Source organism: Ictalurus punctatus, chromosome 19 (genome assembly GCF_001660625.3).
Source record: "Ictalurus punctatus breed USDA103 chromosome 19, Coco_2.0, whole genome shotgun sequence".
NCBI classification, from domain to species: Eukaryota; Metazoa; Chordata; class Actinopteri; order Siluriformes; family Ictaluridae; genus Ictalurus; species Ictalurus punctatus.
Window position 1 is genome coordinate 27,548,123 of NC_030434.2, and position 15,184 is coordinate 27,563,306.

The following is a 15,184-nucleotide window of genomic DNA, read 5'->3' on the forward strand; positions in this document are numbered from 1 at the left end:
TTAATTCAGTCCACAGTTATTCATTCATTCTGAAAGCTGGGTGCATGCCCCGCTGGAAGAAGATGTTGTGGAGCCTGATGGCAGCTGGTAGAAATTACCCTTAATAGTGTTTTCTAGAACAGTGGTTTTCAATCCTGCTCTACACATTTTATGTCTCCTTTATTTAACACACCTGATTCAGATATGAGATATCAGCTCATTAGGAGAGAGATTCATGAACTAGGCTGAGTGTCAGATATTTACATTTACATTTATTCATTTAGCAGACGCTTTTATCCAAAGCGACTTACAAATGAGAAAATACAAGCAAAAATATGAGATAGACAGATAGATATACTTTATTTACTCTGCAATTGTTAAAAAGTATTGGAACTAGCAGAGGATGCTTTCGATCCATTGACCAATGGGTTATGGGCCCAGCATACTTCCACTGCGCCACTCTCCTTCCGATATGAGAGACATGCAAGATGTGCTAAATGTGGTCGCGGGAAAAAGTGCCATGGAGTGGATGAGCATGTTGATGATAGTTCCGATAATAGAATGCTGAGGATAGTTCCAGTTTTGCTACCATTCTCTTCTCTGTAATTGTTTCCAATGAGCCTAATGTCAGCTCCTCCATCATACCACACCATAGAAAATAATGCCAGCCACAATTGATTGATAGAACAGTTCTAATAGTCTGCCGCAAAATTAAAGGACCTGAGCTTTCTTAGGAAGAAGAGCCTGCTTTAGCCTTTACTTTATAGTGTGTTGGTGGTGTCTGTCCTGTACAGTCTGCAGTTCAGGCAGACTCCAAGGTGTAGAACTGCGCCAAATACACCTCATCCCCCTGGATGGTTACCAGTCTTACAGGGTCTTTAACATGCTGAAAGTCCACCACCAGTTCCTTTGTCTTCCTGATGTTCAGCTGTAGGTTGTTTTATGTGCACCACAAGACAAAGTTCTCCACCAATTTCTTGCACTCTTATTAAGGTCCATTGTGAATACACTTCACAATGGAGAAGTCATCAATCAGAGAACCTCAGCACGTGGCATGAGCTAGTGTGAGCTAGTGGACATCTGATCTCATAAACTGTGGCCTGTTGGTCAGGTAGTACATAATCCAGCTGACTGTAGGTGCATCAATGTTCATCACCCTAAGTTTGTTCCTCAGTCAAGAAGGCAGGATGGTATTAAAATTGTAAAACACTGTAGGTCCAAATTTGTCCAGGTGTGCATGGGCTCTGTGTAACATTTAGATCAGAGCATCACTGATACTTAAAAGTGCCTGGTAGGCAAACTGCAGGTGGTCCTGTTGTACCATGACCAGTGGCCAGAGCTGTTTCAGGACTAGTCTCTCAATGGACGTCATGATGTGTGAGGTGAGTGTAACGGGTCTGTAGGCCTTAAGACTGACACCATGTGGTTCTCAGCCTGTTTGTAGCCAGTGATGGTTCTCATTCCACTCCACACTTCCACACGTTGTTCTGCTGCAGCTTGCATTCTAGCTTGTCCCTGTATCTGTCTTTCACTTTTGAAGTTGTTTTAAGCTCTGAGTGGACTTGCTTTATCTAGAGAGGTGTCATGGTCTCGTGGAGAGGCCGGGGAGCATCATCGAGCATCATCTTTGGCAGCAGCCTCTGTGTGAGAGAGAGAAAGATGGGTTACCAGACTGGAGAACTGGAGAGTGTGTCTATGGGAGAGGCTATCTGCGTTCCTGTGGTGGACTCCCACCGGTGTTTCACCTGGAAGTAGAAGTCCTGCAAAGAGAGGAACCGCCTGGTCTCCATGGCATTCGAGTCCTTGGCCCAGGCTATCCAATGCAGGGGCTCATGGTCAGTGATGAGAGTGAAGTGGCACCCAGCCAGGTAGTACCTGAGTTCTTCTTTGGCCCACTTCACTGGCAGGGCTTCCCTCTCCACGGCGGCATACTTACTCTCAGTGGGGGTTAGCTTCCTGCTGACGTACAAGAACAGGTGCTCCTCTCCGTCAAACATCTGGGACAGGACTACCCCTAGCCCTGTCTTGAGGCATCCATGTAGACCATGAATTGCAGGTCAAAGTCAGGGGTTACTGAGGACTGGGGAGCTGGTGAGAGTCCTTTTGAGGGCCTGGAATGTTGGTCCGCCTCATCTGTCCTCAGCAACGAGTCCAATTGGCCCTTTTTGATGAGATCTGAGAGGGCACAAACCATCAGTAGTACCCTGCCAGCCCCAAGAATGCACATGTGTGTTTTGTGGATGTAGGCCGGGGATAGTCTTTCAGTGCCTCTATTTGTTCTCCTGGGGTTTCAGCAGATGCTGACTGATGTGGCACCCCAGGTACTGTGTTGCCAGCAGACCCAGGTGGCACTTCCTTGGGTTTGCAGTCAGCCCGGATTTCCGGAGGCTCCCGAGTACCCCCAGGGGTGGTGGAGGTGGTTTGCCCAGGTGGATGAGTGAATGTTGACATTGTTCAGGTAGGTGGCTGTGAATGGCCAGTGCAGCCTCAGGACGATGTCCATCAGACGTTAGAAGGTTGCTGGAGCACCATGCAGGCTGAAGTTGAGAAGCTGGTACTGCCAGTGGCCGCTGGCAGTACTGAAGGCGGTCTTGGCCTTTGCGTCCAGGGATAGGACAACTTGCCAGTATTCCTTGGTTAAGTCAAGGGTGGATATAAACTGGGCGCTTTCCAAGCATTCCACCTGCTCGTCGACTACAGGAAAGGGGTAGCTGTGGAAGACGGAGACTGTCCATCCTCTGGAAGTCATTACACAGACGGAGGCTGCCGTCTGGCTTTGGAACCACCACGATGAGTCTGGACCAAGGGCTGGCGGACCACTTGATCATCCCATCATGAAGCATCCGGCTAACCTCCTCCTCAATAGCGGATGATTGTCATTACCCTGTCGATCTGCTCCTGCATATCCTGGACATATTCGACTAGGAGCGTAACGGGGAGGGTTGTTCTTCCCATGCTTCCTGTGCCACATCCAGCAGTTCTCGGTGTCACCATACAAAGAGGAGCTCAAAAGGGGTGAAGCTGGCAGAGGCCTGAGGGATTTCTCAGATGTACTTTCACATCTACCACTTGCCTCAGCATCCGCTTGAGCATTTGGTTGAACCTTGTGACGAGGCTGTCCGTCCAAGGGTGGTAGACAGAGGTCCTCAGGTGTCTCATCTGCAAAAGCCGACACAGAGCTCCATTAGCTTAGACATAAAAGGCACACCTTGGTCTGTTAGAAGGTCCTTGGGGACCTCAACACGGTTGAACAGCAGCATGAGTTCCCTTCCGATGTTTCAGAAGATGGCTGTCCACAGAGGGACCACCTCAGGGTATCTGGTGGTGTACACCAGGATCACCAGGATGTACTCTTTGCCCGGGACAGATTTTGGGAGCGGCCCTACAGGTCCATGCCTATCCACTGAAAGGGGACAGAGATGATGGGGAGTGGGATGAGGGGCGCTGGGGGGTTTCTGGGGCTCAGTGCACTGACACCGAGGACACTGCCTGCAGAAGGCCCCGGACTTCTGCGTTCATACCGGGCCAGAGGATCCTGTCGTGCAGTTTTTCCAGGGTGCTTCAGGGATCCAGGTGTCTGCCCGGTGGGTGTGCGTGGGTCAGGTGAATACAGAGCCAAGTTTTGGAGCGGGGGATCACCAGCAGATCGCAAACCTGGCCTTAAACATTCAGTCAGATCCAGAAGTATTTGGACAGTGACAGCTTTTGTAATTTTGCCTCTGTACACCACCCCAATGTATACAAGCAATCAAGCAATCAATATGCGAATCAAGATATTTTCTTTAAAAGAAAAGTGCTGTGTGGGAGAGAGTCCAGTTTCTTTTTGCTTTTTTCTCTTGTGTTTCCAGCTTGGGTGATAGCTCAGATGGAATGGGAATCAGAAATTAGTCAGGGAATATGAAACAGTAGGATTTAAACAGAAGAAGGGATTTTGACAGGCAGACGTGAAGACAGTGACACACATGACTATAAAAATCAGAGAAGTAAGAAAGAGTCAACAGAATCATATTAGAAAATGCAAAAATGCATACCATAAGAACTAAAAATAATATTATAGTTGGGTGAAAAAACTTGCATGCAGTGGGGCTGTCTAAAGCAATTAAGCAACACCAGACAGACAGACAGACAGACAGATAGATAGATAGATAGATAGATAGATAGATAGATAGATAGATAGATAGATAGATAGATAGATAGATAGATGGTGTTTCTATGTATGCATTGTACATGTGTATGTGTTTATATTAATAAATTCTGTCCACAGTTATTCATTCTGAATAATAATTATGTTGTGGTGCCTGATGGCAGCTGGTAGAAATTACCCCCAATAGTGTTTCCTACAACACCATGGTGGAATGAGCTGAGAGCTAAAGGTGCTCCTGGAAAATGTGCCACTGTGCGGATGAGCAGAATTGTTGATGATATCTAGATTTGCTACCATTATCTAATCTGTAATTGTTTCCAATGAGTCTAATGTCAATTCTGCGATGGAGTTGGCTTTTCTGATCAGTTACTGAGGTACTTGCCATCTTTTGAAATGATGCTGCTTCTCAAGCAGACCACTCCATTGAAAAGAACGTCGGCCACAAGTGACTGATAGAACAGCCCTCACTGTTGACAGGACTACAGAGGGTAATACCGTGGGTCCTGCAGTGGATTTTATGGCAGGCCTATTTAGGTACAATCTCATTGCTGAAATGAAGTCAATATACACTGTATATCTCTAATGAAGATGGTGATGATGATGATGAATCTGATGTGAATGTGCCTGTTACTGATGTATGTACAATGCAAACATTTCAGACAGCAGACCAACACCCTGCCTGCAGTTGCAGACTATGTGAACACTTTTCCTGACTTATTTCTTTGTTTTTTTATCTCCTTGAGTATGTGCCACTACAGCCCAGGTTAACTACTTTACTACTTTACTCCTTTAATTGCTAATTCAGACAAAGCATCAGGACCAAATGGCTGGACAAAACACTAGCACAGCATGGCCCTGTGTTGACCCTCAGAGAGTGAGGGGGGGACCCCCGGCAGTGAGATAGAACAGCCCCCTTTTGTCGAATCAAGCCTGAAGCATAGTTCACTTTTTATGTGTATGCTTGGAAAGCGCACATTTCGTCATCAGCAGAGTACAGGCGTACTGTACGTGCACCGCCAGGTCGCAACACGTTATTAGGAATCAAGCGTAAGTGTAAACTTTTGAACTAGTTAATTTGTGTAAATTCAGTTCGTGTTGTATCTTGTGGACTATATGTAAACATCTGTTATGTGAAATAGCTTATTCAGGACAGGACTAAATAAAAAATAAGATGCAATCTTAATGATTCCTTTTATTTTATTAAAATTATTGCAGAGTCTGCAAGGGGTGTGTATATTTAGGAGCACAACTATATAAATTTTTATAAGTAAATAAGATTTTTCTTATTTACTTTTTTTTAAGTAAATTTTCTTAAAATGATTGATTTTTCATGTATTTTTACATTTTAGTTTTCACTTTCACACCAAATCAAGCCTTTCAAAAATCTGAGTTTTTATTGCAAACTGAACATTAAAATGAAACAACACAACAGCATCTATAACATATATCTGTACATATATAAATGTCAGTAAACAGTGACTCAGTCAGGTTTTATGTGTCCACATGCAAGACATTTATGGGTGCACAATCAAATGGTTCAAAATGTTCCAGGTTCAATACCAACAAGCACAATCCAAAAGACAATCCAAAGTATGTGGTCAAAAGGGCAGGCAAGGTCAATAATCAGAGGTCAAATTCAGAGGGTTAAACAAAGGAAGATATAGGGCAAGAAAGGGCAGGGTCATGCACAGATAAATTATAGAGAACCAACAACTCAGAACTTACACGTGACAGTCAACCTTTAAGGCTTTGCAGGGAAATTCTAGTCCATGTGCTTTTCATAGCTAACAAACAGAATATGACTGTGACCTTCTGGCAGTCTGGCAGGGAATTGTCTGGGTTGGATGTTACACACAACATATTTAAATAATATCATTTACAGCATTACACAATAAACAGACCAACAAATAAACGAGTATCTATAAAGCTTGTGCAGCTTTTCAGACTTTGTTCTCTTGTAGTCTCCTTTCTGTAACACAAAAGGCATTTTAACATGAGTGCTTTTTACAGTGCCATGGAGGTTAATTAAATAATTATGAATGACGTGAGATCACCTCTGTGAGGCTCCAAAATCTCATAAGTGTTTGGAGCAGAGGGCTGGAGTGAAGTATAAATATTCCCACTCTTAAGAACCTTTAAATAACAAACAGTACAATATCATTAGTATCATCATCATCATCATCATCATCATCATCATTTATACTGCCAACATTCATGCATACAATATCCTGTAGGAATTCACTTCTATTTTTAGACTCACCTTTATTTTTCCAAATAATCTATAAAAAAAAACAAAAAACATTTTTTTAAATATGTATTTGTAACTCAAAGGAATATAGCCTATCATTTTTAGATCCTGTATCAATGGTAGAAATATTCCTAAAAATCAAGTGTGTGACTTACTGCCTTAATTTGTAGATGAGAAATATAATAACACCAACACACAGAAGGAGAACCACAAACAGAGATAGAACCAGATAAGGTACTGCGGTATGTCTGCATTCTGAGTGAAAACAAAACAGATTTTAGTAGATTTTGACTGATTCACATATTTAGCTGGATGTAATTGTTACACCACTTTTTCGCTGTAACTGCCTACCTGATTTGATGGGATTAAACAGGTGTGTGTCGACACCCAACTTATTGATGCCAATACACTGCAGAGTGGGAGTGTCTATAAATGACTGATGAATGGTAATGAAGCTTTTTAAACCTGTGTCACCCATAGACTCCTCTCGGATGGGCATGCTCTCAGAGGGCATGACAGTTTGTCCAGCCAGATGCCACTCCAGTTTAGGAGATGGATTCCCATGAACCTCACAGGAACACGTTATCAAATCCTGAGCACTGTTACAGCTGGAGGAGGGAGACACCTGAGGAGCATCTGAGAGATAGATAGATAGAGAGAGAGAGAGAGAGAGAGAGAGAGAGAGAGAGAGAAACTTGACACAGAGCCCTGAATGCCAACTGGACCCCAGACCTCTTCACTTTACATCAATGTTTGACCTCAATAATGCTCACCATGCTCCAAAATCTAGTAGAAGGCCTTCCCAGAAGAGTCGAGCTTATTATAACAGCAAAGGGGGAATAAAGCTGGAATGGCATGTTCAACAAGCACATATGGGTGTGATGGTTAGGTATCCACAAACTTTTGGCTATTGTATTTCAGTCTATCACTTAAAAGCTCTTCAGCCAGTGGGATGAACGTGAAGTTATTTGCAGTAACATTTCTAAGGAGTGGTCTATGTCCGTGTGTGCTGTGTGAAAATCTGCAGAATAAAGTTAACATCTCCCATCTGTGGTTATATATCACTTGCTCTCTGGTCCCCACAGAAACATGGATTCTAATAATGATTCCTGTGTGAGCGGGGTCGTACTCAAGCACTGACTTGTGAATGAACTGCAGAGCCGGAGAAGGTGAGTGGTAAGGAATGCACACCTGTGGGGAATTAGACTAATGAAAGTTTTGTGTTGCAGTGAGCTGTGGCAAAGATAAAAGGAGAGAGATGAGAGCCTTGAGAGAGAGAGCCATGTGTGTATGTACTTGTGTTTGTCTTTATGAAATAAAAGCGCTGAAAAGCTCAAATAAAAGATAAAGAAAAAAGTGCCTTTTGAGTTGTTCCAGGCCTGCCTCAGCTTCCTCGTTCCCTACCTGAACTTGGGTTTCACCGGTGCCGAAACCTGGGAGACTGAACAAGAGATGCTGTCATAGAGTCCTCACAGCTGGCTGAGATCATCGCTTCCCTCGCCAACTTCCACCAGACTGCGCAGGCTGCAGAAGTCAGAAGCAGCACATTAAGGACCTTCCAGATGCCCAGGCAGCGGATCGGAAGGTGCAATGTGTCGGCCACACCTCTGAACAGTACTGTCAACGCTTCTGCTCACTGATCCTCCATAAACTCAGAAGCCCATTTACGTTCTCCCAGAAGCTCAGGGACACCTGATAAAGATGGCTGCTGGCTGACGGGAGCAGTGTCATAGAAGTGATCGACCTTGTGGTACTGGAGCAGTTCGTCAACCGACTACCAGAAGGGCCGATGGTGTGGGTCCAGCACCACCGACCGGCATCACTTGATGAGGTGGTCTAGCTGGCAGAGGGGTCTTGGTCCAGATCCCTGACATGCCGCAAGCCACTTCCGATCAGGCTGGGACGTACCACACACGGTGAGTGAGTGTCCAAGGAGGTACATACCACACATTGGTGGATTCAGGCTGTAACCAAACCTCAATTCACCAATGCTTGGTTCAAGGGGAGGCATTGGGAAATGCATGTTTGTTGAAGGTGACGTGTGTGCACAGGGATGTTCATGAATATCTTTTGGTGCCATCATCATTAAATTCTGGGGACAAAAACACATAGGTGGCGGTTAGTTCTTGCCTCACCCATCCAATAATCTTGGGTACAAATTGGCTAGGGTTTCGAGCATTAGTGAAAGAAATGTTTATGGCTGGGTCCAGCAGTAGGGAGAGACAGTGTAAAATGTGCACAGCGTTGGCTGGGGAGGCAGTGCCGGGGCTGTTGACGTCAGTGCCATGTCAAGGGGACACAGAGAGTTGGGAAGGTTGAACCCTGTTATCTTCCCTATATGCTGACGAGTTGGGACGCATTTATTTTGCCTGGGGCCCCTACATAATCTAGGTTCACCTCTGCAAGCAAATAAAACCACACAAATGGCAAAAACCATGTTTCTCTGGATTGGTCAGCTTACAAGTTTGGAAACCTGACTCCATGTTATAATACTTCAACACAGCACTGTACTCACACTGAACATCCAGGAGGACAGATGAGGTGTGATCTCCGTGCTGGTTTTGAGCTCTACAGTAGTATAGACCACTGTGTGTAGAATCAGTGGTGTTGATGGTGAGATGGTTTCCGGTTCCTATCTGCTCTCCGTTCTCTCTGTACCAGGTGTAGTTCAGCACTGCTGGGTTTGCATCACTGCTGCATCTCAGAGACACTGAACTGCCCAAAAGCACTGAAGCAGATGGAGACGCTGATACTGACGTGTTTCTAGGACCAACTAAAGGAGGAAGAACTGGATTTAGGAGACTCCATAAATCATTAAAAGTGTAGTGAATGTGAAGTGATTAATCAGCACTTACAGAGAACATGTAATATAAAAGAGCTCCGTGCTGATTTGGTGTAGTTCTGGAGCTGGTAGGTGGCGGTGCAGGTGAAAGTGAGTCCATGATGAAGGTGAGTAGCGGTGAAGTTCAGCTGAGAGGAGCTGAATCTGTAATTGTGGTTGTGCTCCTGTCTTCTCTCCTCAGGCAGGAAGTTCCATGTAAAAATAGGGGGGTTGAAGGGACACGGAGATCGAGCAAAGCAAATGAGACTCACTGAAGTTCCCTCCACCACCTCATTTTGGTCCTCCACCTCCCCCTGATCCTCCTTATACAGTGTTATTGAGGGACTGATTGGAGAAGCTGAGATAAACACACAGTATCACATTAGAGATGAGTTTTAAATGTGTTCCAGTGCATCATTAGTGTAATTACATACATACTGTATGTGCTGCAGCTCTCACCTCTGACATTTAAATAAAGAGAAGAAGGATAAATATATTTCAGATTTCCAGACACTATTCTAAAGTAATATTCTCCACTGTCACTCTCACTGATGTTGTAGAAGATGGTGGTGCAGTTCTTCCTGTGGAGGTCTCCTATTATTTTGCCATCAATCTTGTTGTCTTCGGTAGTTTTGGAAGAAAAGACTTTGTGTTTTGCCAAACTGTCACCTTTATACCAGACTCCTCTAGGATTGTTTTGCAGTTCTTCATCATAATGTTCTTTAAAATCAAAACTACAGGGTATACGAACACAGAGTCCTCTCACAGCTTCTATACTTTCTGGTAGATTGATGTAGAATTCTCTGCAAAAAACAGCTGCAAACACACAGACACACACACACACACACACACACACACACACACACATCCGTATACCACAACACAAAGTATTATTATAACACATTACACATAAAACTTTTTTTCTAAAAATGCACAAATTAATTTAAAAAATCATTCACAAACCTTGAAATAAACAACAGGTGAATGCAAATTTCTCCACAGCTTTCATATCTCAGGTCAGAAAAGGTCACCTAAAATAAAGAGTAATAAACACACACACACACACACACACACACACACACACACACACACACACACACACATACACACACACACACACACACACACACACACACACACACACACACACACACACACATAGTGAGTTAAATCAACACAGATTTCAATGGCTGAAGCTTATGAAGTGAAACAATTTAAGCACAGTCTCTTGATATGTGCAGAAATCTTTTTATGATGCTGCTTATCAAGCACTATACAATCTGCTTGACTACATCCATCTTCAGTAACTGTTTAATCTTAGTCAAGGTCATGGTGAATCCAGCGCCTTTCACAGGAACACTGGTGGGATGCAAGTCCATTTCAAGGCATCACACTCATTCACATTTAGTGGGCAATTTAGTGTCACTAAGCCACCTACACCCTTTGTGGAGTGATATCTTTAAGAGACTTGTGGACTTTTGGTGAACCATATGGCTGTGTTGCTGGAACCTTAAAGCCAATAGGACCACCCTTGGTGAAGGTCAGGAGATCAGACAAAGAACTAATAAGATGATAATTAGAGCCCAATGAATCCCATAAAATGTACAAAAGCCATCTTGTGGGTTCAGCACTTGCAGGTGCAATGCCAGTTTGGCAGGCATGTGATGGACTTGCAGTCCACCCACCAGAATTTTTTTGGCATTGGGGCTAATTCAGAATCAAACCTTGGACATTAGATCTATAAAGGTGGCAGAGCTCCAATATAATGCCCAAGGATGCTACTGAATATTTAAAATAAGACCTGGATCATTTTAGTACAACAAAAGAAAATTACATTGTGCGTGCTAATTATGAAGGGAATTGGAATGTCCTACTGTTTGTGGATAAGAGAATGATGCACATTTCAGTGAGCGTGAAGTAATATTAAAACTAGATTTGTTAAATAGTTTGAGGACAGTTCAGACAAAAGATTTCCAATATAAAGATATTTCAGAATATTTTTCAGAAAAGAAAATATTCATAATTTTAATTACATTTGTTACGTATTTGTTATAGTGGTTAGTCACAGCTGACCAACTGCAATAACTTATTTCTACTAATACGCCATTTCACCTGTTAATCTACTACACTTCCATCATAAACATAACAATGTGTTATAGACTTTTGATTAACTATGCATTGAAAACTCCTATAGCTATTTGTTTTTTGGCAAGTATATAATAAATAAATAAATAAAACACCTTCCAATTCACAAGTGAAACATGAAGACAAACTGTTCATAAAAACACACCTGACAACTGTCACATTTTCATTAATATGCAACAGAATAATTCTTACTTACTCACATGACATGGAGTCGAGAAAATCCTTTCGTACGATACTGATATACTGTATATATAAATATATATATATACATGCAATGTTTTAATTTCTGTACTGTAACAATCGTTGACATTTGGCTTGTGGTAACGTTTCACACTCTCCTTTAGCCACGTCCCCCTGATTATTAATCAGACCAGTGTTTGTGTGTCTCTGTGCTTTGTTTTGCAAGACCATTCTGTGAATGAATACGTCTTTGTTAGTGTCTTGTGTGTTTGCAAGGTCTTTGTTGCTGCAACATTGCCTAGTTTTTTTGTTTATTCACCTTTTTAAATGACATTCTATTATATAACATAGATAATATTATTACAGTAGATGATTCTTCTGATTGGCTGATGCCTGTACGAATAAGAAAGTTTCATAGAGATGCGTAAAAGTCAACTCAGAAATCCAACACACACTCGTGTAGTATTGTCTCACTTTGTTACACAATGTTAAAAACTTTGTAGCAGTTTAATAAAAAGCAGAATGGTGGTTTTCTGAATTGTGGGTCGATAGTGTTAATATTAGTGTTAATAATGTGTTATTAATAGTGTTATTAATGTTAATAATAGTGTTTGGCATATTATAAGAATTAATATGCCAAACCACTCCATTTTACTGAAATGAAATAAAGATAAGGAAGTAAAATGCACAAAGTCAAGGAGTTGTATAAAATATATCATTGTCATCCCAGCTGATTCATCACCATGTCAGGATCTTGTGATCTCCCTTTAGTTACTCCACACACCCTTGGGTTAAATATGGACAATCAACTGTCTTTTTTCTCTCACACTGCTCTTGTAGATTTCCCCTTTACAGCATCAGAGATTCATCCATTTCTATCCACACAGGCCACTCAGGTGCTTGTTCAGTCTCTTGTCATTTCGAGACTGGACTACTGTACCTCAGTCCTGGCAGATCTGCCTCTGAGCATCATTATCACAGCCCACATTGCCCCACGCTCCCTCCAATCCTCTAGCACCATTACACTGCTGCCACCATCTCTCAAGGAAGGCATGCATCAAGACTCTTCTCTGGTCTGGCACCTTGGAGGTGAATGAACTTCACCATGATGTCCGAACAGCTGATACAGTGATAGTCTTCAAACCACGTCTAAAGACCTACCTCTTCCTAAAGTATTTAAATGAGCACTTTTCCTTATTTATTTTTTTAAATTGTGTATTGTGTCATCTGTGTGTTTTTCTTACTACATTTCCTCCCAACAGAGTTTTTAGACTGATGATATTCTTAGTCCATGACCTAGTGAACCAGTATCGGAATGAATTTATTCTTCTATAACTTCTGTAAGTCGCTCTGGATAAGGGCATCTGCCAAATGCTATAAAATGTAAATGTAAATATAATTACAAGTAAGAATTAAATAAACATCAGGGCCTCCTGTTGGTCCATTACTGTGAAGTGGCTAATGATATTGACATTCAACCCAGGTTTATGTACTTTATTATCAAATGTTACATTTTTTTTTATTATTATTATTATTATTATTAATAATAATAATAATAATAATAATAATAATAATAATAACAATAATAACAATTATCATACTAATCATAATAATAATAATAATAATTGCACAGGTAGATGTTGACCTATGGCATTACTGCATGTCACACCTCCTCCGGTGCCCAAAGTATTACCCCTCCCATCCTTGAGCCTTGCCACCATGCTTACTGCAACCAAAAACATAAAGACCAAAAAACCTTAGTGACTAAGGCTGTAGCGAGCCCCACTGGCACTGTTAATGCATACTCATTGCCACTGGCTCCATATGGTTTCCTCTGCACATAATCCCACTCTGGTGCATTTGCCTAACACAAGCAGAGCCATACAGACCTTCCCAGTGACTAAGGCTGTGACAAGCCCCACTGACAATGTTAATGCATGTACCACCACTCAACAATGTTTTGTTACTTTAACCCCAGAGCATCTCCTGGTGGCGGAGCAGTAGCAGGGACGTCTCCCTGACACACCTGCAACTAGACCTTGGGTTAGGTGTTACTTCCCCAACACTTCTCCTTTCTCCTCACTCAGAGACAAAAGATGTTTTTTACGACCTCTTCAGCCAGAACTTTCAGGACCTTCCCCTGGTTTGCTCCAGTTACTCCCATAACCCCCAGAAGGTGAACAGTTGGTGTTCTAAAAAAAAAAAAATAAGCCACGGCATCCTACTGCTACAAGGTAGATGGTGGTTCTCCAGCCAGCCTCCCTGCACACTCTGACAAGATCTGAGTACTTCAGCCTCTTCCTCTCAAAGGCAGCTTCTACTCTCTCCTCTCATGGGACAGTGAAGCCAGCATCATGCTAGCCGATTTTTCCAGCGATTTTCAGGTTTTAGAGGTCCTGCTATGATAATCACTTCACCAACTGGAAAAAGGCTTCTGATATGTTTGAAATTTTTGCTGGGCAGTCAGTGGGCAGGTACACCCGGCCAAGGCAGTGACCAGTGAGCAGGAAGCACCATTCATCACCATTCATCACCACTCATCGAGTAGTCACTCGTGTCAGTTCGGGTAAAAAAATTAAATAAGTGAAAACTTGTAATAATAACATTAATTACATTTTATTTACAATATCTACAAAATATTTCATGTATATTTATTTCATAAAAGTGTTTTAAACAGTTTTGAAAACTAAATGAACGCTGTATTGTCCACGATCTCGCAAATGTAGTCTCGTCAAAAGGTTACAGTGCTTCTTCTTCTCCAATCGCAAACGAAAAGGCACAAATAGCAACTGCTGCTGCAACACGCTGGTCGTTCTTCATTGTTGTTTTCATTTAAGTTTGCACTGTGCTCCTTCTTACATTTTACATGTACATGTGTTATTGATTATACATTATTAAACCACAATTTCACCCAATCTTTTTATTTATTGTATTTGCATGCATTAATATATTCACTGTGTGAAAATAAATAAATAAATAAATAGAATAAATCAGGTTAACTAAACAATATTCCAGCTGTCAGCGCCTTTTTTTTTTGTAATGTAAGAGTATAAAATGATTAGCTATCTTCTTCGTTGTGTTATTTTTTCAGCCAGCTAACAGTTAGTAAATAATTAACACTGGCTTAGTAGTTAGCACTTTTGCCTTGCACCTCAGGGTTGGGGGTTCGATTCCCGCCTCTGTCTTGTGTGCACAGAGTTTGCATGTTCTACCCATGCTTCAGGGTTTCCTCCGGGTACTCCAGTTTCCTCCCCCAGTCCAAAGACGTGCATGGTAAGCTATTATCCGTAGTGTGTGAGTGTGTGCGCAGTTGTGCACTGCGATGGGTCGGCACCCTGTCCAGAGTACCCCCACCTTGTGCCCTGAATCTCCTGGGACAGGCTCCAGGCTCCCCGCAACATGCTCCTACATGCGATTTACTGCATTACTGTTTGACACAGAAATGGAAGAAATACTTATAAGCGTGGTTCCATCTTATCCTGTTATATACGACCTCTCATGAAATGTGTGTAGAGACATTACAAAGAACAATAAAGCTGGGAAGGAAGGAACAAAGATGGCCGATTGCCTCTGGTGAGTGTTCATAGATAGTACAGACAGCTCTGTAAAGCCGAGCATGTAAAATTAAATCAAACTCAAATACATTTTAAACAATAGAGGTGTGTAT

General features: G+C 42.3%; 1 protein-coding gene across 1 annotated transcript; it reads right to left on the reverse strand.

The window, feature by feature from the left end:
* Positions 1-5,354: 5,354 nt before the first annotated feature.
* On the reverse strand, positions 5,355-10,199 carry LOC124629219 (myelin-associated glycoprotein). Its single transcript, XM_053688398.1, has 8 exons — positions 9,652-10,199; positions 9,227-9,550; positions 8,887-9,144; positions 6,723-7,007; positions 6,527-6,626; positions 6,384-6,402; positions 6,178-6,256; positions 5,355-6,092 (listed from the first exon to the last, which is right to left on the reverse strand). The coding sequence occupies exons 1-8, from the start codon at positions 10,094-10,096 to the stop codon at positions 6,064-6,066; spliced, it is 1,539 nt and encodes a 512-aa protein (XP_053544373.1). The 5' UTR covers positions 10,097-10,199; the 3' UTR covers positions 5,355-6,063.
* Between the last annotated feature and the right edge of the window lie 4,985 nt (positions 10,200-15,184).

Coding starts and splice junctions, on each gene's coding strand:
- LOC124629219 (XM_053688398.1), bottom strand. CDS start 10,096: ATGTGTTATAATAATACTTTGTGTTGTGGTATACGGATGTGTGTGTGT. Junction 9,551..9,651: donor TCTTTATTTAAATGTCAGAG/GTGAGAGCTGCA, acceptor TGTTTATCTCAG/CTTCTCCAATCAGTCCCTCA. Junction 6,093..6,177: donor GATTTTGGAGCCTCACAGAG/GTGATCTCACGT, acceptor TTTGTGTTACAG/AAAGGAGACTACAAGAGAAC.